The following is a 17,604-nucleotide window of genomic DNA, read 5'->3' as shown; positions in this document are numbered from 1 at the left end:
TTAAACTTAAAGTCACGGTCTTTCTGGGATTGAACAAAAAACACAACATGTAAACTCCTTGAGGTAGCAAACACCTCCAGAGTTAACTCAACAAACCGTGAGAATCGGAGGTAAAACTTTTCAAAAGGGTTCAGTTTTCTCAATATATTTTCATACCTTAGTTGGCGCCTGTTGTGGCCGTAATCCTCGAACCCATTGGTAGAACACTTAGTTCACCGGTTTTGCTCTGATATTCCAAATCGTTTTGGGTGTATAGAAAAGAGTTTTATCTATCTATTATTATAATTAATGTTATTATTATGGAAAAAGGACGACAACGAGGCATCTTCAAGACGGTAAAAGTTGATTTTTAAGACAAAAAAATTATTTTCAAGACAAAAGTTGATTATCCGAACACAAGACACTACCGTCTATTCCTAAAACTTGCACAAAGACATTATTGGGGAGTAATGGTGCCAAATATTGGGGAGTAATGGTGCCAAATATTGGGGAGTAATGGTGCCAAATAACGAAGTGTTTGAATAGGAAGACACAGAACGGCAGGTTTTAAGTTTCCACGCTTTAGTTTGTACCTCTATAATTGTGACATCAATCGATCAATCAATGATCATTTATATAGCCCTAAATCTCTAGTGTCTCAAAGGGCTGCACAAACCACAACACATTCAGAACAGCAGTTTCCATCCATCCATTTCCTACCGCTTATTCCCTTTTTGGGGTCGCTGGCGCCTATCTCAGCTACAATCGGCCGGAAGGCAGTGTACACCCTGGACAAGTCACCACCTCATCGCAGGGCTAAAGTCTCTTATATTAGCTTGCTAATGTTCTGTACTAGCATTTTAGCTAATGTATGTTTAAACCTAAAAATCATGGATTTCGATAATTGTTGCCACCTTAGAAGTACGCTAACTTGTCCTTTGTCCTCATGCTAACGTTAGCAGGCAAAAAATGTATGCAGATGTTTTTACTGATGTTCTATGTGTAAACCTAAAAATCCTGGATTTCGATACTTGTCGCCATCTTAGAAGTACGCTAACTTGTCCTATGTCATCATGCTAAATTAGCAGGCTAATGTTTTATGCTAGCTTTTTTTATTATTTTTTTATTTTTAATAATGTCATATGTTTAAATCTAAAAATCATGGATTTGGATACTTGTTGCTATAATTAAATAAATGATAAATGGGTTGTACTTGTATAGCGCTTTTCTACCTTCAAGGTACTCAAAGCGCTTTGACACTACTTCCACATTCACACACACATTCACACACTGATGGAGGGAGCTGCCATGCAAGGCGCCAACCAGCACCCATCAGGAGCAAGGGTGAAGTGTCTTGCTCAGGACACAACGGACGTGACGAGGTTGGTTCTAGGTGGGATTTGAACCAGGGCCCCTCGGGTTGCGCACGGCCACTCTTCCACTGCGCCACGCCACGCCGTCCCTATCTGAGAAGTAACCTTTGACCTGGCCACAGGTTCAGGGCACAGATAGCAGGCCCATAAAAATTTCCCATAATAATACTCACACTTTGCTTTGGTGTATCGTCAAATCCGTAAGACGATGGCAGCCACTCAAGGATCCCGAAGGCTGTTCGTTGCAATGGAAGGTTTGGGCCGGGCTGTGGGACCACAGACTGTGGCGATTTCTGAACTAAATCTCAAGATGGATCATATCATGGAGAAGTTTGCTGAAAAGGAAGATTGAATTGAATTTGAGACTAAGAACAGACAAGCCATTGTTTTGTCGGTTCGCGAAAAACAAACATCCTAATCTATGATTTGACTCCTTCGAATGGCCTTGACGCTAGGACCAGGCTGGACGCTTTTGACCTCCCTTCCTTCTCAACAACACCTGGAGTCGAACTTTTTCAGATCGGTCTCAGTCTACAAAATCATTACACCATCACACCCAAGACAATTGGGCACACACACGCACAGACATCCCCCACTCCACACCTTCACCACCGCTTGTTTTTTCCCTAAGGGCCTTCCAGGGCTCCAACTCCCCCCTCTGTCCGAGTTGTCGTGATTAAATGTAACGTGTTAATGTGTGCATTGCAAATGAGGTTTTTTCCCTTGGACTCAGCCTGAACCCCCTCCCGAGGGTCCAGCCTTTGACTGATATTTTTTTTACTCTTCCCCCCTTTTCCAATATCACTTTTTTACCACCTTTTTTAAGGAGTGCCGTAAAAATGGCTGATTCGTTGGCGGTCCCATCTTGTCTCCCTGTGATGTGTGTCTGCTCTTAGTGGATCCAACATAATAGTGATAGTCCGGTCCATAGTGGATCCAACATAATAGTGATAGTCCGGTCCATAGTGGATCCAACATAATAGTGAGAGTCCAGTCCATAGTGGATCTTACATAATAGTGAGAGTCCAGTCCATAGTGGATCTAACATAATAGTGAGAGACCAGTCCATAGTGGATCTAACATAATATTGTGAGAGTCCAGTCCATAGTGGATCTAACATAATAGTGATAGTCCAGTCCATAGTGGATCCAACATAATAGTGATAGTCCAGTCCATAGTGGATCTAACATAATAGTGAGAGTCCAGTCCATAGTGGATCTAACATAATAGTGAGAGACCAGTCCATAGTGGATCTAACATAATATTGTGAGAGTCCAGTCCATAGTGGATCTAACATAATAGTGAGAGTCCAGTCCATAGTGGATCTAACATAATAGTGAAAGTCCAGTCCATAGTGGATCTAACATAGTGATAGTCCAGTCCATAGTGGATCTAACATAATAGTGAGAGTCCAGTCCATAGTGGATCTAACATAATAGTGAAAGTCCAGTCCAGAGTGGATCTAACATAATAGTGAGAGTCCAGTCCATAGTGGATCTAACATAATAGTGAGAGTCCAGTTCATAGTGGATCTGACATAATAGTGTGAGAGTCCAATCCATAGTGGATCTAACATAATAGTGAAAGTCCAGTCCATAGTGGATCTAACATAGTGATAGTCCAGTCCACATTGGATCTAACATAATTTTGTGAGAGTCCAGTCCATAGTGGATGTAACATAATAGTGTGAGAGTCCAATCCATAGTGGATCTAACTTTATAGTGTGAGAGTCCAGTCCATAGTGGATCTAACATAATAGTGTGAGAGTCCAGTCCATAGTGGATCTAACATAATAGTTTCAGTCCAGTCCATAGTGGATCTAACATAATAGTTTCAGTCCAGTCCATAGTGGATCTAACATAATAGTGATAGTCCAGTCCATAGTGGATCTAACATAATAGTGATAGTCCAGTCCATAGTGGATCTAACATAATAGATTGGCGAATCCGACCGTTGGCGGTCCCGTCTCCTCTCCCTGTAACGTATATCTGCTCTTAGTGGGATTTTGCCAAAAATGTACTTTTCAGTTCTTATGGGTCTTGTGCATGTTAAGAATTGACAATAAATGATTTCCATTTCCATTTACAAGTGTATGTCAACTTTTGACCAGGACTGCATGAAGGTGTTCAAATAGAATTTAGCGGATGGACACATATCTTGTAAATAATACATGCCAGCTTGTCTTCCAGACTTTATACACAGAGACCCATTAACAATTCACAGGGCGCGTTTCCGCGGTAACAAAAAGAGTTGTGGCCATCAAAGGTGTGACACGCTGGACCCAGGCACGTGTCTTCAGATCCTCCCCGGCAGCGGTGGTGTGCGAAGATAACGACATTAAGTCTTTTAACGGCAGCTGATTCCTCCTCTGAGCCCCCGGGTCATGTGACCGGCCCAAACCCCGACACACACACACACACACCACAACACACACACACCACTACACACTCTGGCCTCCCAGAGGAAGTGCACCCGGCTGGCGTGGAGCCCACCTTCTGAGCGCCAGCTCTCCCAACAGAAGCGTCTCTATGCCGGCCAGCTGGCGACACAATAAGCCAGTTCCAGCTCACGCCTCCGGGTTTAACTCTTAACGGGCCTGCTTCCGACACCACCTTACCACCGCACCAAATATCGGGGAAGGACCTCCCCACTTTTCTAAAAGTTGTATTACCTCCTCCAGGAAGTTACGTAGTCCTCATTCTTAGTTAGTTGGTCAAATAACCTTAAAAAAGTGACAACTTTTCCGGAAACTTGACCATTCCATACTGGGTGTGAGTTTTTCTTTGCCCTTATGTGGGCTCTGTCGTTGTGGTTTGTGCAGCCCTTTGAGACACTTGTGATTTAGGGCTATATAAATAAACGTTGATTGGTTGATTGGTTGATACCATACGGGGAAAATAATATCACCGTTATTTGGATTGAAATTTTAAACAAAATTAATTCATAATATTTAAAAAAAAAAAGGCTTAAAAATATTCCTTTCTAAAAAAGCAATTTTTTCCTTGAATTGCCGCCGGGGCGCTAATTGATTTAAAACCTCTTCTAACTCCTGCGCTTACCAAAGGCATGCGGTAAAAGTAAGCATGCGCTAATTATTTTAAAACCTCTTCTCACTCCGGCACTTACCAAAGGCATGCAGTAAAAATTTGAGTGTGATGTAAGCTTGGACCTTAAATCCTACTGAGTAGCTCTTAATCTTCTTCCCTTTATGCGTTTGACCAGGCGGTAATACTAAGCATGTGCTAATTATTTTAAAACCTCTTCTCACTCCGGCACTTACCAAAGGAATGCAGTAAAAATTTGAGTGTGATGTAAGCTTGGACCTCAAATCCTACTGAATAGCTCTTAATCTTCTTCCCTTTATGCGTTTGACCAGGCGGTAATACTAAGCATGTGCTAATTATTTTAAAACCTCTTCTCACTCCGGCACTTACCAAAGGCATGCAGTAAACATTTGAGTGTGATGTAAGCTTGGACTTTAAATCCTACTGAGTAGCTCTTAATCTTCTTCCCTTTATGCGTTTGACCGGGCGGTAATATTAAGCATGCGCTAATTATTTTAAAACCTCTTCTCACTCTGGCACTTACCAAAGGAATGCAGTAAAAATTTGAGTGTGATGTAAGCTTGGACTTTAAATCCTACTAAGTAGCTCTTAATCTTCTTCCCTTTATGCGTTTGACCAGGCGGTAATACTAAGCATGCACTAATTATTTTAAAACCTCTTCTCACTCTGGCACTTACCAAAGGTATGCAGTAAAAATGTGAGTGTGGTGTAAGCTTGGACCTTAAATCCTACTGAGTAGCTCTTAATCTTCTTCCCTTTATGCGTTTGACCAGGCGGTAATACTAAGCATGTGCTAATTATTTTGCGAAGCGAGTTTGACCCGGCAGTAATTCAAGGCAGGCGCATACTATATGCCCGGCGGCAATTCAAGGAAATACTGTATGCGTGCTAGTTCTAGTTTTTATTTTTATTAATTTTTTTAAATTTTTATTATCTTTTTTTTTCAATACACTGTAGCACTTTTAGGTTGTTTGCTCAATGTAAAGTGTTTTTTACAGATAAAATCTATTATTGTTATTATTATTATTATTATTATTATTATTATTATTATTAAAATGTACTATATTTTCCGGACTATAGAGCCGCATCTACAATATTTTGGAAAAAAAATATCGTGTTGCCATACATAAAGCGCATTGGACTATAAACCGCAGTTGTACATGTTTTAAATAGAGTTATTTACACAGGTTTTGTAAATGTTTATTTGCATACCTCAATTGTTTCCAAGCGGTGTCTAAAAAACGGCAGTAAAACGGCAGAACAAACAAAACAGAAGTCATGGTCATGGACCCACTAGCTGCGGAAGCGAGCTACTAAACTGAAAACAATACAAAAATAATGTCATTGTAAATTAATAATACTCACACAGACACCCTGTAAAAATGTTGGCATATTAGCTAATGCTAATGACGCTAGCTAAACAGAAACAATACAAAAAGAATGCTAGTGTAAGTTAATAATACTCACACAGACACCCTGTAAAAATGTTGGCATATTAGCTAATGCTAATGACGCTAGCTAAACAGAAACAATACAAAAAGAATGCTAGTGTAAGTTAATAATACTCACACAGACACCCTGTTAAAATGTTGGCATATTAGCTAACGCTAATGACACTAGCTAAACAGAAACAATACAAAAAGAATGCTAGTGTAAGTTAATAATACTCACACAGACACCCTGTTAAAATGTTGGCATATTAGCTAATGCTAACGACGCCAGCTAAACTGAAACAATACAAAAATAATGTTGTTTTTACTGAAACAATACAAAAAGTAATGCTATTGTAAGTTAATAATACTCACACAGACACCCTGTTCAAATGTTGGTATATTAGCTAATGCTAACGATGCTAGCTAAACTGAAACAATACAAAAATAATGCTATTGTTACTGAAACAATACAAAAAGTAATGCTATTGGAAGTTAATAATACTAACACAGACACCCTGTAAACATGTTGGCATATTAGCTAATGCTAACAACAGTAGCTAAACTGAAACAATACAAAAATAATGCTATTGTAAGTTAATAATACTCACACAGGTACCCTGTAAACATGTTAGCATATTAGCTAATGCTAACAACGCTAGCTAAAATGAAACAATACAAAAACAATGCTATTGTTACTGAAACAATACAAAAAGTAATGCTATTGTAAGTTAATAATACTAACACAGATACCCTGTAAACATGTTATCATATTAGCTACTGCTAACGACGCTAGCTAAACTGAAATAATACAAAAATAACGCAAATGTAAGTTAATAATACTCACACAGACACCCTGTAAACATGTTAGCATATTAGCTAATGCTAACAACACTAGCTAAAATGAAACAATACAAAAATAACGCTATTGTTACTGAAACAATACAAAAAGTAATGCTATTGTAAGTTAATAATACTAACACAGATACCCTGTAAACAAGTTATCATATTAGCTACTGCTAACGACGCTAGCTAAACTGAAACAAACAAAAATAATGCTATTGTAAGTTAATAATACTCACACAGGTAACCTGTGAACATGTTTGCATATCATCTACTAATAAAAGTTTCAACCAATCAATCAATCAAAACCCTGTAAACATGCTGGCATATTAGCTAATGCCAACGACGCTAGCTAAACTGAAACAATACAAAAATAATGCTATTGTAAGTTAATAATACTGAAACAGACAACCCTCTAAACATGTTGGCATATTAGATAATGCTAACGACACTAGCTAAACAGAAACAATACAAAAATAATCCTATTGTAAGTTAATAATACTAACATAGATACCATGTAAACATGTTATCATATTAGCTACTGCTAACGACGCTAGCTAAACTGAAACAATACAAAAATAATGCTATTCTAAGTTAATAATATTCACACAGGCACCCTGTAAACATGTTTGCATTTTAGTTATCTACTAATAAAAGTTTCAACCGATCAATCAATCAAAACCCTGTAAACATGCTGGCATATTAGCTAATGCTAACGACGCTAGCTAAATTGGAACAATACAAAAATAATGCTATTGTAAGTTAATAATACTAAAACAGACAACCCTGTAAACATGTTGGCATATTAGATCATGCTAACGACGCTAGCTACACTGAAACAATACAAAAATAATGCTATTGTAAGTTAATAATACTAACATAGATACCCTGTACACATGTTAGCATATTAGCCACTGCTAACGACGCTAGCTAAACTGAAACAATACTAATAAGAAGCTTGTGGATGAATTGTTGACCACTCCTCTCGACAAAATTGGTGCAGTCCAGCTAAATGTGTCGGTTTTCTGACATGGACTTGTTTCTTCAGCATTGTCCACACGTTTAAGCCAGGACTTTGGGAAGGCCATTTTAACACCTTAGTTCTAGCCTGATTTAGCCATTCTTTTACCACTTTTGACGTGTGTTTGGGGTCATTGTCCTGTTTAAACACCCAACTGCACCCAGGACCCAACCTCCGGGTTGATGATTTTAGCTTGTTCAGAAGAATTTGGAGGTAATCCTCCTTTTTCATTGTCCTGTTTAAAGGGGAACATTATCACAATTTTAAAAGGGTTAAAAACAATAAAAATCAGTTCCCAGTGGCTTGTTGTATTTTTTGAAGTTTTTTTTTCAAAATTTTACCTGTCTCGGAATATCCCTAAATAAAGCTTTGAAGTGCCTTATTTTCGGCTCTCTGCGAAGACACTGGCCATGTCCCTGTGACGTCACACAGTGCTGCCAATGTAAACAAACAATGGGAATACCACAGCAAGATATAGCGACATTAGCTCGGATTCAAACTCGGATTTCAGCGACTTAAGCGATTCAACAGATTACGCATGTATTGAAACAGATGGTTGGAGTATGAAAGTATTGAAGAAGAAACTGAAGCTATTGAGCGAATTCATAGTCATAGCATGGCCGAATAGCTGCGTTAGCATCGCCGGTAAAATGTGCGGACCAAACGATCAGGACTTTCGCATCTTTTGACACTGGAGCAACTTAAATCCGTCGATTGGTAAGTGTTTGTTTCGCATTAAATGTGGGTGGAAGGAAACGTAATATAGTTGCAAATGCATCTACAGGTTATCCATACATCTCTGTTCCATGTCTGCTTTAGCACCGCCGGTAAATAGCATGTTAGCATCGATTAGCGTAGCATGTTAGCATCAATTAGCTGGCAGTCAACATCAACAAAACTCACCTTTGTGATTTTGTTGACTATCGTTGCAAATGCATCTGCAGGTTATCCATACATCTCTGTGCCATGTCTGTCTTAGCATCGCCGGTAAATAGCATGTTAGCATCGATTAGCGTAGCATGTTAGCATCGATTAGCGTAGCATGTTAGCATCAATTAGCTGGCAGTCAACATCAACAAAACTCACCTTTGTGATTTCGTTGACTATCGTTGCAAATGCATCTGCAGGTTATCCATACATCTCTGTGCCATGTCTGTCTTAGCATCGCCGGTAAATAGCATGTTAGCATCGATTATCGTAGCATGTTAGCATCAATTAGCTGGCAGTCAACATCAACAAAACTCACCTTTGTGATTTCGTGGACTATCGTTGCAAATGCATCTGCAGGTTATCCATACATCTCTGTGCCATGTCTGCTTTAGCACCGCCGGTAAATAGCATGTTAGCATCGATTAGCGTTGCATGTTAGCATCGATTAGCTGGCAGTCAACATCAACAAAACTCACCTTTGTGATTTCGTTGACTATCGTTGCAAATGCATCTACAGGTTATCCATACATCTCTGTGCCATGTCTGTCTTAGCATCGCCGGTAAATAGCATGTTAGCATCGATTAGCTGGCAGTCAACATGAACAAAACTCACCTTTGTGATTTCGTTGACTATCGTTGCAAATGCATCTGCAGGTTATCCATACATCTCTGTGCCATGTCTGTCTTAGCATCGCCGGTAAATAGCATGTTAGCATCGATTAGCTGGCAGTCAACATCAACAAAACTCACCTTTGTGATTTCGTTGACTATCGTTGCAAATGCATCTGCAGGTTATCCATACATCTCTGTGCCATGTGTGCTTAAGCACCGCCGGTAAATAGCATGTTAGCATCGATTAGCGTAGCATGTTAGCATCGATTAGCTGGCAGTCAACATCAACAAAACTCACCTTTGTGATTTCGTTGACTATGGTTGCAAATGCATCTGCAGGTTATCCATACATCTCTGTGCCATGTCTGCTTTAGCACCGCCGGTAAATAGCATGTTAGCATCAATTAGCGTAGCATGTTAGCATCGATTAGCTGACAGTCAACATCAACAAAACTCACCTTTGTGATTTCGTTGACTTTATTGTTGCAAATGCATCTGCAGGTTATCCATACATCTCTGTGCCATGTCTGCTTTAGCACCGCCAGTAAATAGCATGTTAGCATCGATTAGCGTAGCATGTTAGCATCGATTAGCTGGCAGTCAACATCAACAAAACTCACCTTTGTGATTTCGTTGACTATCGTTGCAAATGCATCTGCAGGTTATCCATACATCTCTGTGCCATGTCTGTCTTAGCATCGCCGGTAAATAGCATGTTAGCATCAATTAGCTAGCAGTCAACATCAACAAAACTCACCTTTGTGATTTCGTTGACTATCGTTGCAAATGCATCTGCAGGTTATCCATACATCTCTGTGCCATGTCTGCTTTAGCACCGCCAGTAAATAGCATGTTAGCATCGATTAGCGTAGCATGTTAGCATCGATTAGCTGGCAGTCAACATGAACAAAACTCACCTTTTTGATTTCGTTGACTATCGTTGCAAATGCATCTACAGGTTATCCATACATCTCTGTGCCATGTCTGCTTTAGCACCGCCGGTAAATAGCATGTTAGCATCGATTAGCGTAGCATGTTAGCATCGATTAGCTGACAGTCAACATCAACAAAACTCACCTTTGTGATTTCGTTGACCATCGTTGCAAATGCATCTGCAGGTTATCCATACATCTCTGTGCCATGTCTGCTTTAGCACCGCCGGTAAATAGCATGTTAGCATCGATTAGCGTAGCATGTTAGCATCGATTAGCTGGCAGTCAACATGAACAAAACTCACCTTTGTGATTTCGTTGACTATCGTTGCAAATGCATCTGCAGGTTATCCATACATCTCTGTGCCATGTCTGCCTTAGCATCGCCGGTCAAATATGGAGACACTCCGGCACATTCAATGGGGGTCTGGCGGCGGATTTCTTGCCAGTGGTGCAACTTGAATCCCTCCCTGTTAGTGTTGTTACACCCTCCGACAACACACCCACCAGGCATGATGTCTCCAAGGTTCCAAAAAATAGTCGAAAAAACGGAAAATAACAGAGCTGAGACCCGGTGTTTGTAATGTGTTGAAAATGAAAATGGCGGGTGTGTTACCTCGGTGACGTCACATTCTGACGTCATCGCCACAAGAGCGATAAACAGAAAGGCGTTTAATTCGCCAAAATTCACCCATTTAGAGTTCGGAAATCGGTTAAAAAAGATAAATGGTCTTTTTTCTGCACCATCAAGGTATATATTGACGCTTACATAGGTCTGCTGATAATGTTCTCCTTTAAAGCACCAGTTCCATTGGCAGCAATAGAGACCCAGAGCATAATACTACCACCACCATGCTTGACAGTAGGAATTGTGTTCCTGGGATTAAAGGCCTTGCCTTTTCTCCTCCAAACATATTGCTGGCTATTGTGGCCAAACAGTTTAATTTCTGTTTCATCTGACCACAGGACTTTGATCCAGAAGGTCTTATCTTTTGACCACAATGTTTTTTTTGTGTCTCAGCCAGCCTCACAATATCCAAATGTCTTGACAGAATGACGAGCCAGTGACGGGCGGCGACAGCACCAGCGAGGTCTCCATCTCCTGCTCCTCCACGGACGACACGGCCAGCGTGGGTCCGTCCAGCTCCAGTCCCGACGACAGCCAGGGTCTGGGCAGCAGCTGGAGCCCGGAGGAAGTGGTCACGTCGCGGGCGGCCTCCGTCTCCACGGACGGCGGCGGCGGCGGCGGGAGCGCGGGAGCACTGGGCAGGGAGGCCGAGGAGGAGGCCAAAGACCGAGTGACGGAGGTGCCGCGGCGCTCCTGCCTCTTCCGGAACAGCCTGCGCTCCTTGTCGCCTCTCCGCCGCCACAGTTGGGGACCCGGGAAGAACAACGGAGGACACGGGGCCATGAACCAGAGAAGGTAAAGACTCCATTTGGAATTTTCTTCAATGAAAAGAGTCATTTGCAAAACCTGTAAAAGTAGCTCCATGCCAGGTTTGATTTCAGTTACCGTATTTTAAAAACTGAATTCTAAGTAAGATGAAATATCTCAAATAAGAGTGATATTGGCTTATTTTCGGTCTAATAAGATCATTCTTCTCACCAAGCAGATTTATTTTACTTGTTTTAAAGTCCTACTGAAATGAAGTGAAGTGAATTATATTTATATAGCGCTTTTTCTCTAGTGACTCAAAGCGCTTTACATACCCAATATCTAATTTTTACATTCAAACCAGTGTGGGTGGCACTGGGAGCAGGTGGGTAAAGTGTCTTGCCCAAGGACACAACGGCAGTGGCTAGGATGGCGGATGCGGGAATCGAACCTGCAACCCTCAAGTTGCTGGCACGGCCGCTCCACCAACCGAGCTGTTCTTATTTAAACGGGGATAGCTGTCAGGCGTTCCCCTGACAGTTTGTCTATTTTAGTTTTTCCTCTGTGTTTAGTATTTCCTGTCCTTAGTTCCTGTCTAGTGCTCTTATTTTGTCAGCTTCCTGTCTTGTTCCCCGAGTGATTGGCACCCGGCCACACCTGTTGCCAATCAGCCCGCTCCTATTTGTACCTACTCTGTGTTGTGTCAGTTGCTGGATTATTGTATTGTTTTGTCGTTGCCACATGTCACTCTTGTCGTGCTACCTGTCGTGTCGTTTTGTTACAGCTACCACCTGTCGTGCTACATTTTGTCCTGGTCTGTCCTGTTTCTGAAAACAATACAAAAATAATGTCATTGTAAGTTCATAATACTCACACAGACACCCTGTAAAAATGTTGGCATATTAGCTAATGCTAATGACGCTAGCTAAACAGAAACAATACAAAAAGAATGCTAGTGTAAGTTAATAATACTCACACAGGCACCCTGTAAACATGTTATCATATTAGCTACTGCTAACGACACTAGCTAAACTGAAACATTACAACAATAATGCTATTGTAAGTTAATAATACTCACACAGGCACCCTGTAAACATGTTAGCATATTAGCTAATGCTAACAATGCTAGCTAAAATGAAACAATACAAACATAATGCTATTGTTACTGAAACAATACAAAAAGTAATGATATTGTAAGTTAATAATACTAACACAGATACCCTGTAAACATGTTATCATATTAGCTACGGCCGCTCTACCAACCGAGCTAAACCGAGATGTTCTTATTTAAACGGGGATAGCTGTCAGGCGTTCCCCTGACAGTTTATCTGTTTTAGTTTTTTCCTCTGTGTTTAGTATTTCCTGTCCGTAGTACCTGGTCTGTCCTGTTTCTGTTAGCATTAGTTATTTCCAGTTTTTCTGTTTGCTATCCACTAGCTTCCACGCTAAAGTTCCTTTTTGTTTTCTCAGCTCCCAGTGCTAGCTCCCTTAGTTTGTTATTCCCCCCATGTGCGCGCTTTTTGTTTGGACCCTTTGTTTGTTCTAGTTGGGGCGGCATAGCTCGGTTGGTAGAGCGGCTGTGCCAGCAACTTGAGGGTTGCAGGTTCGATTCCCGCTTGTGCCATCCTGGTCACTGCCGTTGTGTCCTTGGGCAAGACACTTTACCCACCTGCTCCCAGTGCCACCCACACTGGTTTAAATGTAACTTAGATATTGGGTTTCACTATGTAAAGCGCTTTGAGTCACTTGAGAAAATCGCTATATAAATATAATTCACTTCACGTCACTAGTTCTAGTATTTTAAATTAAAACCATGTTTTCCCATTCAATGCCTGCCTCCTTCTCTGCATCCTGGGGTTCGACATCAAATAACTGGACAATAGCAGGTCCATTCTATGTGTCATACTTGATCATTTCGCGATATTGCCATATTTTGCTGAAAGGATTTAGTAGAGAACATCCACGATAAAGTTTGCAACTTTTGGTCACTAATAAAAAAGCCTTGCCTGTACCGGAAGTAGCAGACGATGTGCGCGTGACGTCACGGGTTGTGGAGCTCCTCACATCCTTTATAATGTGAGCCACCAGCAGCAAGAGCAATTCGGACCGAGAAAGCGACAATTCACCCATTAATGTGAGCGAGGATGAAAGATTTGTGGATGAGGAAATTAAGAGGGGTTCCGGTTTGGTGGCCGCGGGATTAAGTCTCTGCTTTTTGCAGACGATGTAGTCCTGTTGGCATCCGGCCGGGATCTTCAGCTTTCACTGGATCGGTTCGCAGCCGAGTGTGAAGCGACCGGAATGAGAATCAGCACCTCCAAGTCCGAGTCCATGGTTCTCGCCCGGAAAAGGGGAGGAGACTCTGCCCCGAGTGGAGGAGTTCAAGTACCTAGGAGTCTTGTTCACGAGTGAGGGAAGAGTGGATGGTGAGATCGACAGGCGGATCGGTGCGGCGTCTTCAGTAATGTGGACGTTGTACCGATCCGTTGTGGTGAAGAAGGAGCTGAGCCGGAAGGCAAAGCTCTCAATTTGCCGGTCGATCTACGTTCCCATCCTCACCTATGGTCATGAGCTTTGGGTCATGACCGAAAGGATAAGATCACGGGTACAAGCGGCCAAAATGAGTTTAGGTCTCTCCCTTAGAGATAGGGTGAGAAGCTCTGTCATCCGGGAGGAACTCAAAGTAAAGCCGCTGCTCCTCCACATGGAGAGGAGCCAGATGAGGTGGTTCGGGCATCTGGTCAGGATGCCACCCGAACGCCTCCCTAGGGAGGTGTTTAGGGCACGTCCAACCGGTAGGAGGCCACGGAGAAGACCCAGGACACGTTGGGAAGACTATGTCTCCCGGCTGGCCTGGGAACGCCTCGGGATCCCCCGGGAAGAGCTAGACGAAGTGGCTGGGGAGAGGGAAGTCTGGGCTTCCCTGCTTAGGCTGCTGCCCCCGCGACCCGACCTCGGATAAGCGGAAGAAGATGGATAGATGGATGGATGGATGGAAATTAAGAGTGAAGGACTGGAAAAAATTAAAAATAATAAAGTAAAAAATAAAAAAGCGACTGCTCCGGGCGGCGGCAGTGTGAGCATTTCAGATGTAATTAGACACATTTACTAGGATAATTCTAGAATCCCTTATCTGCTTATTGTTTTAATAGTGTTTTAGTGAGATTGTAAAGTCGTACCTGAAAGTCCGATTAGTGAGAAGAATGATCTTATTAGACATAATATAAGCAAATATCGCCCTTATTTGAGATATTTAACCTGAGTCTTTGCAGTGCCAGTGCAACATGTAGCAGTGTGGCTAGCAGCTCCCCAGCAGGCCGATACAGATGAGATGCAGCCGTAATGTCGTCAATACATCAGCTGCTCGTTACAGTCGGCGTCATTACAGCTTGATGACGCTCTCCCGCCGCCGCGTCAACAGCTGTGTCGCCATTTGTCTGACGCCGGTCGGGGGGCGCGGGAATCGGCATTCAGACACGGAACCAGGCAGCTGAACTCCCGACGCACGTATCAACACCCCGCCCCCGCTCTCGGGGAGCGCGTACCGCTTTGACATGCGCGCCATCGCCGCTGCGACGGCAGTAATGGAATCAGCCTCGACTGCCCGGGCTTTATATTTGTTGTCTTTATGCAGCAGTCGTGACAGAGTTGAATCATTCATAAGCCCGCGTCTACTGGAGCGCATACAAAAGCCTCGAAAGTAATTGCGAAGGTCGGGGGGGGGGGGGGTAGGGGGGTGGGGGGAGAGAAAAAAAATGACCTACATGGCAAACAATGCTTGCTTTTTGTTGTTGAACAATAGCTGTACTGATGACTAAAAGCAAAGAAGTATCACGCACATCATGGGAAGAACCACAAGCTGCCTTTTCTCAAGCAGAACCACTTTTCAGCTGGTCTCTAATAGAGATCCACTGGAGGGCTCACCGGTGTATAAGCCACGCCCACTTAGTGTTAGACAAGAAAAAACACTTTTGCATATACCGTATTGCCTTGAATTGCCGCCGGGGCGCTTACCAAAGGCATGGGGTACATTTAGATTAGATTAGATAGTACTTTATTTAGTACTTTATTTAGGGACGGCGTGGCGCAGTGGGAGAGTGGCCGTGCGCAACCCGAGGGTCCCTGGTTCAAATCCCACCAAGTACCAACCTCGTCACGTCCGTTGTGTCCTGAGCAAGACACTTCACCCTTGCTCCTGATGGGTGCTGGTTGGCGCCTTGCATGGCAGCTCCCTCCATCAGTGTGTGAATGTGTGTGTGAATGTGGAAGTAGTGTCAAAGCGCTTTGAGTACCTTGAAGGTAGAAAAGCGCTATACAAGTACAACACATTTATTTATTCCGTCAGGAGAGTTCCTTCAGGAAAATTAAAATTTTCAGCACAATCCCATTCAAGTTTAGACAAACATTGCAGGGAGACAGAACAGGATCGCTGACGGGTCTGCCGGCTTCCAGCGCCCCTGACAAAAAAGATGAGATAAAGGTAAACAAAGAGGGGGGGTGGGAGGAAAAAAAAAATAGAAGATTAAAATAAAATAAAAAAATCGGTCTTAGCCTGGGCCCTGGAGAGGAGGTGCAGACTGGGGCCAAGGGGGGAAAAAAACAAAAACTCATAGCCATGGTACACTATCTTGCCGATTGTATTGTACCATATGTCCCGGCAAGAAATCTGCGTTCAAAGGACTCCGGCTTATTAGTGATTCCCAAAGCCCAAAAAAAGTCTGCGGGCTATAGAGCGTTTTCTTTTGGGGCTCCAGTACTCTGGAATGCCCTCCCGGTAACAGTTCGAGATGCCACCTCAGTAGAAGCATTTAAGTCTCACCTTAAAACTCATTTGTATACTCTAGCCTTTAAATAGACTCCCTTTTTAGACAAGTTGATCTGCCGTTTCTTTTCTTTTTCTTCTATGTCCCACTCTCCCTTGTGGAGGGGTCCGGTCCGATCCGGTGGCCATGTACTGCTTGCCTGTGTATCGGCTGGGGACATCTCTGCGATGCTGATCCGCCTCCGCTTGGGATGGTTTCCTGCTGGCTCCGCTGTGAACGGGACTCTCGCTGCTGTGTTGGATCCGCTTTGGACTGGACTCTCGCGACTGTGTTGGATCCATTATGGATTGAACTTTCACATCCATTGCTTTCCTCCTCTCCAAGGTTCTCATAGTCATCATTGTCACCGACGTCCCACTGGGTGTGAGTTTTCCTTGCCCTTATGTGGGCCTACCGAGGATGTCGTGGTGGTTTGTGCAGCCCTTTGAGACACTAGTGATTTAGGGCTATATAAGTAAACATTGATTGATTGATTGATTGATTGATTCCTCTCCCATGTGTGTAAGAGGGAAACATCAAACATCAAAGGACATTAAGGACATTAAAGACATTAAAGCAGCAGATACAAGCAGACACTTCTACATACAGCTATGAATAAAAAGTAAAAGAAACATATCCACTGTGGTGGCCATCCTTCTATCCATTTTCTACCGCTTATTCCCTTTTGGGGTCGCTGGCGCCTATCTCAGCTACAATCGGGCGGAAGGCGGGGTACACCCTGGACAAGTCGCCACCTCATCGCAGGGCCAACACAGATAGACAACATTCACACACTAGGGACCATTTTAGTGTTGCCAATCAACCTATCCCCAGGTGCATGTCTTTGGAGGTGGGAGGGAACCCACGCATTCACGGGGAGAACATGCAAACTCCACACAGAAAGATCCCGAGCCTGGATTTGAACCCAGGACTGCAGGACTTTCGTATTGTGAGGCAGACGCACTAACCCCTCTGCCACCGTGAAGCCGGAAATATTTGACATCGTGTCAAATTGAATCGAACCATCCAGTAAAATTAGCCTCACAGTTTTATAAGCCACAGGGTTTAAAGCGTTGGAAAAAGTATCAATCAATCAATCAATCAATGTTTACTTATATAGCCCTAAATCACTAGTGTCTCAAAGGGCTGCACAAACCACTACGACATCCTCGGTAGGCCCACATAAGGGCAAGGAAAACTCACACCCAGTGGGACGTCGGTGACAATGATGACTATGAGAAC

The 17,604-nt window shown here is 42.8% G+C and overlaps 1 protein-coding gene across 6 annotated transcripts in view; it reads left to right on the top strand.

Moving 5' to 3' along the window:
* LOC133548231 (A-kinase anchor protein 13) overlaps positions 1-17,604 on the top strand; it is a 411,300-nt gene that overhangs the window by 273,074 nt on the left and 120,622 nt on the right. For all 6 annotated transcript variants that reach the window (XM_061893549.1, XM_061893546.1, XM_061893547.1 and 3 more), the window contains one exon: positions 11,238-11,608. In XM_061893549.1, coding sequence (XP_061749533.1) covers positions 11,238-11,608 — 371 coding nt within the window. The remainder of the gene's footprint in view (positions 1-11,237; positions 11,609-17,604) is intronic.

Source organism: Nerophis ophidion, linkage group LG02 (assembly GCF_033978795.1).
Source record: "Nerophis ophidion isolate RoL-2023_Sa linkage group LG02, RoL_Noph_v1.0, whole genome shotgun sequence".
NCBI classification, from domain to species: Eukaryota; Metazoa; Chordata; class Actinopteri; order Syngnathiformes; family Syngnathidae; genus Nerophis; species Nerophis ophidion.
Note: the sequence above shows the minus strand (reverse complement) of the source record. Positions and strands in the feature narration are given on the sequence as shown.